This window comes from Artemia sp. Qi Xiang Cuo, chromosome 20 (genome assembly GCF_049724085.1).
Source record: "Artemia sp. Qi Xiang Cuo chromosome 20, ASM4972408v1, whole genome shotgun sequence".
NCBI lineage: Eukaryota > Metazoa > Arthropoda > Branchiopoda > Anostraca > Artemiidae > Artemia > Artemia sp. Qi Xiang Cuo.
The window spans coordinates 15441872-15450857 of NC_142813.1; the positions used below are offsets into that span (position 1 = coordinate 15441872).

Sequence of the window (8986 nt, forward strand, 5' to 3'; positions counted from 1 at the left end):
TTTTGTGAAGAAAGTATTACGAAGCTTGCTGACAGAAATGAAAAATGCCTCAATCGCTAAGACGATTATCTAGAGAGATAACCCTGATTGTAGATCACTTTTGGCAATAAAATACATTTTATATTCACCCCTGTTTCCTTTATCAGCAGTTTGAACGGTAGTTTGCGTTCAGATGAAGCTTTGTAGCAAAACATTTTGTTGTCAAGCTAAGAAAAAAAAATTTTTGTGCTTAAAAAAGTGAACTTGGATTCACTAAAACGCTACCTTAAGTGACCTGGCATCTGAATTAATAAATTTACTAAAATAACAATTCCTGCTAAAATCATTTTCTAAACTTAAAAGATTTAGTAATATAGTAACTAGTCTCACCAAAGATAATTTGGTGACAAAGAGATTTCATAATTGCTCTTGGTTCTTCCTTCAGAGTTTGTAAGGACTCAGTTCAACTTAGCTTAGCCTGACTTCCTTGTGAACAAGATGAAAAAATTTACCATGCACTTTAAACTGAATTGTCTCATGTCTGACTTTTGTCTTTACATCCCTCGTAGTATAGATGAAGTGAAATTCGATGATATAACAAGACTCGAGTGTTGTAAACAATAATTACAGTGGGACACAGAGAGTCGAATATAAAGTCAAATTAATGCACTGCACAATCCACTTAAGCCGTCTTAAGGAGTGTTTTCGTTGACGCCATTTTGAGATTTCTTAAATATTTCTTGGAGCAAGAAACTGCTTAGCGTTTTCAATGAATACGAAAACAACAGCGAAAGAAAATTATCTAAAGAATAAATTTTGATGTAAAAGATAAATATGAAAGAATGTACAATTATAATATGGCTTGTACACGGAGTAATTTCACAATATAATTGACTATTAACACTTTACTATGATAGGACTCCAATTTTTCCTGTTGTTTTCAAGCCATTGGAAAATAAAGATTTTTGACGTTTTTGAACCTAATTTACTTACAAACTAATACTTTTCATTTCTTTTTTTTTTTGCGCTAAGGTAAGAACCACAGGACCTTGTTTTTCTTGTTAAATGGTTGGATACTTCAAAATCCTGATAGTCATGCTTTTTGAACACTGAAGAATTCTATTTGAGTTGAAATTATCCATTTAAATAGATATTTCACCAGGCAGTAGAAATTAGAAGGCAAAATAGGCACTAAGAAAGAAGAAAATCGGCACTGGCTCTGCTGCTGTGGTTTTACAAATGCAGTAGTTCTCACATAAAGATCGAGTCTTACTTGTCAAAGAATCAGAACAACCAGAAATTTTCATAAATACATATAGAAAAACGTTAGTTCAGATCAGAGAATTAGATTGCATGGAACAGCTTTAACTATTCGACGTCTATCTCAACTTCTGTCTAAAAAAAATCACTATTCCATCCAATGTGTTTATTGTTAACTATTAACTATCAGACCTCTTCCTAGAATGGGTTGTTAGGTGATATTTCAGGTTCGAACTAGTTGAGAATGCTCTCTGGTATAAATTACATTTGAACAATTTCTCACCAATATGAACTCTTCGATGGATATTCAAATTGCCTGATGAAGAAAAGCATTTCATACAAGTCTTACATTCAAAAGGCTTTTCACCTGTGTGAATAACTTGATGATGTTTCAAATTGCTTGATTGAGAAAAGCATTTCTTACACAGATCACATTCAAATGGCTTTTCACCTGTGTGAATAACTTGATGATGTTTCAAATTGCTTGATTGAGAAAAGCATTTCTTACATAGATCACATTCAAATGGCCTCTCACCTGTATGCACTTTTTGATGCTTCTTCAAAGAGCTTGATCTAGAAAAGAATTTCTTACATATCTCACATTCAAATGGCCTCTCACCTGTATGCACTATTTGATGCCTTTTCATGTGGCTTGATGTAGAAAAGCATTTCTTACATATATCACACTTAAATGGTCTCTTATCTGTATGTATCATTTGATGGTCTTTCAAACTCCTTGAGGAAGAAAAGCATTTCTTACATGGATTACAATTATAAATTTTTATTTCTCTGTGTTCTTTTTTAGGTCTTTCTAATTTTGTGTGTTTTTTACTGACCAACAGATAATCCAAGTTTTGATTGTCTAAATCTTTTTCATCAGATTCTGATTTAGATGAATTTAAGTAGACGCTAGTGGAAGGATTTTGTGAAACGACTAGTGATTCATTCACCTGAAAGTCTAGTTCAGACAAGTTTGGTGAGATGTGACCTTGTAACACTAGATGTTGTCTCATATCACCAATAGATTCTTTTAAACAAATGGCACATTTCCTTGTCACTCCCATTTGGTGTTCCATGAAATGAACAACAAAATTACTGTAATTAGGACATACTGCAGGGCAGATATCACACTCTATTGGTGAAAGCTCTTCACAGCCAGTGTCAATGTGAAGATCTAGAATCAAAAGGGATTTCTCTGCTTTTGCACAGGATCCGCAACGCCAGATTCCAACTGTTAATTCTTCAATAGCCTTCTCTGCCAGTTTTTTCACCATAACGATCGGTTTAGGGCCTAAGAGTATTGGATGACTCACATCATCAGACCTGCACACAGTAGAATGCATCATCCCTGTAGTAAAAGACAAAATATTGAATTAATTTTGTTTTACTAAAATTAATAAAATAAAAATAACAAAAAAATTGGTATTTTAACACTTAAAGTCCGACCAATATATCGGGCAGCCGATATTATCAGATCAATATAGGGGTCAGTGTCATTATCAGATATCGTGAAATAAATATAGGACATCATCAAATTTTTTTTTCTTTCATAGGGCCCCAACTTACCCATAATTTGGCACAATTTTTCCTGTTTTTTTTTTTTATTATCCCGCATGGGGGGACAGACCCAACCGCGACTCTGTTGGAGATAGCAGCAGAATTGAGTCAAATAAAGTCAACGTATAGTTGTTGTCAATACACACCTGATGCAGCAATGTTAAAAAATGTATGGTGAGTTCAAAAACGTACAACTTCTACCAAAACAACTAAAAGGAATACAACAAATCATACATTTCTGTTTAATGAATGTTCACTTGTATGGGTGAGAGATCCACGATTCAATCGATTGCAATCATGATAGCTAGTCAGGGGAGCAGCTCAGGGGGAGGGGTTCCAAGATGTCAGCACCACGTGCCGAAATCTTGAAAAATTTAACTATTTACCTTGGAAATTTAGCTTGTGTCTGCATTAGTCAGCATACTGGAGGATTCTGTCGACACATTCTTTATTCCCCCCTAGAAACTTAAAACCCTAGCCGCACCCTTGTATTCAAACGAAGTAAAGTAGGCAAATAAAGTTTGATTGACTGCCTGTTAGATAACATGCTTGCAACTTCAACAAGTAAGGAAAAAGAGTCAGGAGATAATATTGATTCACAACTGGTAAGGTACATGAGTTAGGCTGTCATTGGCTGGGAAAAAATAAGTCTCTTAGATTGGTAACGAAATAACAGCAGTCGTTTCAAGATACTGGAACAACTTGCTGCGAAGTATCATAAGGCATAAGGGGGAGAGAAGGGGGAGGGTAAGTTACAAGAAAGACTTACAAATGCAACATATATAGAAAGGTTTCAATAAATTATTTTGTACAGTAAAAAACTTACAGTACAGTAAAAAAAATGTGATATATATATAATTTTCTGAGTCTACTAGAGTACTACTACTACTACTACTAACAACTTACCGCATCACCAAGCCGCCTGAGGCCAACACAGCTAAGCAGGCTCTTCCTTAATCTCAATCTATTCAAAGCCTCCCTCTTTACACCCTCATACGAAGTTCTCGTTACGAGTTATTACTCATACGAGTTATTACCATAGTTATTACCGTTATAACGTTATAACTATACCGTTATTACCGTTATACTTTAAATTTTTCTGTACGAGTTTGTATGACAGTTTTACTTAAAAATTATCTATAATTTCAAGCTACCAATCTGTAAAATATGCATACTATTAAACGATAATTTTTATTTCGACTTGACATTATACTTAAGGCATTTCAAGGTATTATTTCCCAAAATTCAAAAAATGGGTTGTATAATAAAACATATTAGGTCAATTCAACTTGAAAAAAAACTATTATTTTTGAATCAGTGTTACATAAATCATCTTCACGAGACAGCTGAATCTCACAGATAAATAGTCGTTCGGTAAAGATGGTTTAGTTGAACACCAATAGCACTTAAAAATTATTACTGATAATTATTATTTTAATTATAATATATTACTATAACTACAATATAATATAATTATGACAATTATAATATATAATTATTATTGATAAACTGACAATAGCGCACAAGAGGGAGCTTTCTCACATTTTAAATAGTCCTAAAAAAAAGAAAAAAAAAAGACAAGCCAGTCATTAAGTTTATAGTGTAATAATTAATGGACTTTCAAATTTAGTTTTATTTGTGTTTAATCTTTTGTCTTATTCGAAGTTTTCCTCTTAAGCTGCATCATGTTTGGGAAAAAATTGGTGTTGGACAGAAAAAAATTCAAAAAAATCACCAAAGTATAAAACAAACTCAATCTCTGCTTTGCTAGTGTAGCTTTCTAGTAACTGAAAAAGAAAGTTATTAGATTAATGTTGAGAGGCTCAAGACCCACTTTTAGTCTTGCACTGTTTCAGTACTGTGCGTTTAAATTCCGTTGATGCACTTGCCTATGAGCCGAAATCTAAACTAAGCCTTAATATACACTTTTGGGAATACTATATAATGACCTACTTGAATGAAAAAAATACTTTTGGCAATACTATTTAAATACTAAAAATGTGAAGAACGTTTGTTAGGTAGGAAAAACTTTCAGAAATTATCTTTATTCAGCCTGAATTATAAAGTACCACTAATAAATCCAAATATACCTTCGTCATTTCTATCCAATTCCTGTGAGTCTGACTCCGATGCTATATTCAATGAAATACCCAAAGGTTGATTTTGATGCTCAGATGACAGAATATGACTAGAAGTTTCTCTGATTGTTTCAGTATCAATTGTTTAAGCAGATTCAGCTTATAAAAAATAAACGAATTGACAAATAAAATATAAAACAACAATAACATTGTCTGGATAATTCACCAAGAAAGTAAGAAAGCGACAGAGAATACAAATACCAGTCTACAAACTTGGAAAACTAGTGATAAAAAGACGGTCGGACCAAATTTATGAGTGATAAACTTGATTGTTACGACACTGATTTCACAAATTTAGTTTTATCCTCAGATTTTCATATCCAGTAAAAATGTGAAAATTAAAACTTGGAATATTACGACGTTAGAAAATAACTATCATATCGACATTTTGACAGAGAAATTCAGACGATTCGAATTGGACTTATTAGGAGTTTCAGAAACTCATATCACAGGGGTAGGAAACATGAAATTAGGTGATATAGAATTTATTTACTCAGGCTGGAAAGATGGGGTACATAGACAGGGAGTAGAGCTCATGAAGAATAAAGAAGCTGCTAAGTCTTATTTAGGCTGGGGAGGTATTAATAATAGAATATTAATCGCTCATTTTATAAATATGTAGTTCAGGGTATCAGTTGTAGTAGTACATGCCCCTGTAGAGCCGAAAAATTGTTCACTAATAAACCAAAAAATTGGTATTCTGAGGTTAAAAAGCTGTGTGGCAGGAAGCTTGAACAGCTTAACTTCAATCTACCCGAGTCCCCTGATATTACTGCCAATCCGTTTGAATGCGTATCTTACCGCCCTATAACTGTTTCGCCGGTTTTATGTAAGCTTATGGAATTGCTAGTTATAGATCATATTGCTTTTCAATGTTCTACCCCCGATAATCAGTTCGGATTTAAAAAAGGTGTTGGTCGCGAGCATGTCCATTATATTCTTGCTAATATATTAATAGAAGCTGATGAACTGAATGAATCCCTTATTCTAGCGAGTCATGATGTTAGACGTGCTTTTGATTCTGGGATACATCCCCAGTTATTAGTGTCTGCTCATAAACGTGGTGTGGACCGATCGGTTATTTTGCCTTTTCGGGATATGTATAAGAAGCTTCGAGTCCATGTTAAAGTCCCGTCTCCTAACGGGCCGATGGTATTACCAAAAGCTATTCCGGTTAGAAAGGGCATTAGGCAGGGTGCAATTTCGTCACCCCGGTTGTATAATAATAGTGTTCTCGAGGCCCAAAAGTTAGTGCAAATGAGCTGCATTTTCCGAGGTTTGGATGTAACATTACTTAATTACGCAGATGATATTTTTAATTTAAGTAGATGTTTGTCTCGTATTGAAGAAAATTTTCAGATTCTTGATGATGCTTATAGAGAGATAGGCCTATCTTTTAATGCAAGTAAAAGCGAGATTGTTGCTTTCAATAGGAGAAATGCAGATTGTATAGATCTTGCTGTCAAATTTGGTGCTCAAGAGGTTCCACTGTCTGACTCCATAATGTACTTAGGAATGCCTATAGGTCATAACATGGCATCTACACGTGCTCGCCAAATAAGTAATTTCGCAGAAAAGGCACGTAAGGCTTACGGGGCGCTATCTTCAACTAAAGTGAAATATAATCGACAAATTCGAGCTAGGCTATATAATGCACTGGTGATCCCACACTTTCTGGCTTTATCACCGTTTTGGCATATATTTAGTGTTAGTGATAAAAGAAACCTTCGATCACTTTTTTACAAATATGCAAAATTTCTTTTAAATACCCCACCGGGGGTTAAAAATTCCAAGATGTCTGCAAGGTTCGGTATCACAGATCCGATTGCTGCTGTGACGAAACGTCGTTCTGAATTTTTGGGGTCGCTTGGGCCTAGTAGTCTGGCAATTGCAATTCGTCCTTAGTGATTTTTTTTAATAATTTCTTTATTTATTTGGGGTTTTTCGTAACGTTTTTTTTTTTTTTTTAATTTAAGTTTTTTTTTTTTTTTTTTTTTTCTTCTTCTTTATACTCCATTCGTGCCATTTGTGGTTTTGTATCGAGTGGGTGAATAAAATTATCTATCTATCTATCTATATATTACTGCCAATAATCTAAATAAATTCCGTGCTTCTATTGTCCAGAGCCTTCCAGCATTATCAGACCAATTACCTACAGGAGCCCTTTCAACTTCTTTACCCACTGTTTCCCCGTCTGAGATGCATAGTAGAATTGAAAAACTAAGAAAGACAAGTGTTTGTCATTTGGATATCCCCTTTCCTCTTATGAGTGCCTTCGGTGATTTCATTTCTAAGCCCTTGTCTTTCCTGTTTAACGAGATTACCGAGTCTGGGCGAATTCCAATAATTTGGAAACATGGTTTCATAATCCCTTTGAAAAAGAAAACGGAAAGCCTGGTTTTGAAGGCGTTCGTCCTATTACTCTTACTCCTATTTTCTCGAAACTTTATGTTTCGAGATTCCTTGCAGACTGGCTAAAGGAAAAAATCCTACCTCTTACTGACTTGAAGCAATTCGGGAACCTAAAATCCATCTCTACTTCTAACTACCTCGTTTCTCTTATTGACCACTTTGGGAAAATCCTCAAAAAGCCTAGTTTCTGGCTAAATTTTAATTTCCATTGACCTTTACAAAGCATTTGACCTTGTTAACCACAATTTATTAAATGAGAAACTTGTCAGCAAGTTCAATATTGATCCTTTACTGGTGAAATTGGTTGCCTCCTTCTTAACAAATAGATCGCAGGTTGTCAAATACCAGAATCATTACTCAAATCCTCTCCCTGTCCACAATAGAATACCCCAATGTACTCCTATGGGTCCCCTCCTTTTTTTCAGTCATGGTCAACAGCCTCGAAAAGTATTTGCCTGAATAATGTAATTTTTTTTATGACTTAAATGTTTTTGAAGCTTCAGAAATTTAATAAGCGACCATATGAGTATCCTCAATGATATTGGAGACGAGGCCTTGGACTTAGACATGATAGTAAACCCCTCTAAGTCCGTGATTATGCCGATTTGTTTCCTCAAATCCTCACCTTGTTTTCTTAATCCTGTCCCTCCTGAAGTTTCTGTGTCCTCATTTAAACTACCTGGCGTCACAATTTCTTCAAATTTGAAGTGGGATATCCACGTTAAAGATATCATCCATAGAGCTAATGTGTCTATCGCCCTCCTTAAGCTCCTAAATAAATTCAGCGTCCCTCTTCCCACTCCTTAAGGATTTACACGTCTTTTGTCCGCCTGCATCTTGAATGTATTTGTACAGTTTGGCACCCTGGTATATCTCGCGAAGAATCAGAAAAATTGAATCACTCAAAAAAAGAGCCTTGCGAATAATTTTCAAAGAAGGCAAGGTGCCATACTCCCTGCTCATAAATAAAGCTAGTTTGGAAGCCCTTAAGCGCAGGACGGTTTCGTTGTGCCTCCGTTTTGCAAAAAATGCAATAACAAACCCTCGGACGGCAAGTATTTTCCCCAAACGTCACTCCCCATCCAGATTAAGGCCACCTCAAGCTGTTTCCTATTTAGAGACTCCCTATTTTGTCCCCAAATTTGTTGCGTTACTTCCAGATAGGAAAGAACTTTTGTCCCCTTCTTTACAGAAAAAAATGAATAAAATATCCCACTCGGGTGTTTCTTTTTTTCTCACCCTTTTTTTATTAGATGATGGTGACGCCCAGGTTCGTACACTCATTTTCTTGTCCCGTCTCTCTTTTTTTTGTTTTAGTTCACCCTGTAATTCTTATATATTGCATATTTCGTTCTCTTTTTTGTTGTTGCTTATTTATTTATTTTACTTTTCAACAATTTTGTTGACTTCGTGTAGTTGAATTATTAATTTATAATTTTTAAAAGTGGCACACTTTTTAGTGCCCCTTTTAATTTATATGTATTTATGTCTCGTTCTTTTTTGTATTTATTCGCTTATTTTGCCCCCCTCCCCTTTTTATGTGTTTTTTAATTCTTTTTCTGATTTGGATTTATGTAAGTTTTTTTCTTTTTAACTTTTTTAATTGACTTTTTACTGTGTAATTATTTAATTTTAAATGG

General features: G+C 34.6%; 1 protein-coding gene across 1 annotated transcript; it reads right to left on the reverse strand.

The window, feature by feature from the left end:
- Positions 1 to 1418: 1418 nt before the first annotated feature.
- On the reverse strand, positions 1419 to 5021 carry LOC148939912 (uncharacterized). Its single transcript, XM_089106032.1, has 2 exons — positions 4887 to 5021; positions 1419 to 2587 (listed from the first exon to the last, which is right to left on the reverse strand). Exon 2 carries the CDS (start codon positions 2583 to 2585, stop codon positions 1419 to 1421), a length of 1167 nt encoding a protein of 388 aa, XP_088962158.1. The 5' UTR covers positions 2586 to 2587; positions 4887 to 5021.
- Positions 5022 to 8986: the final 3965 nt, after the last annotated feature.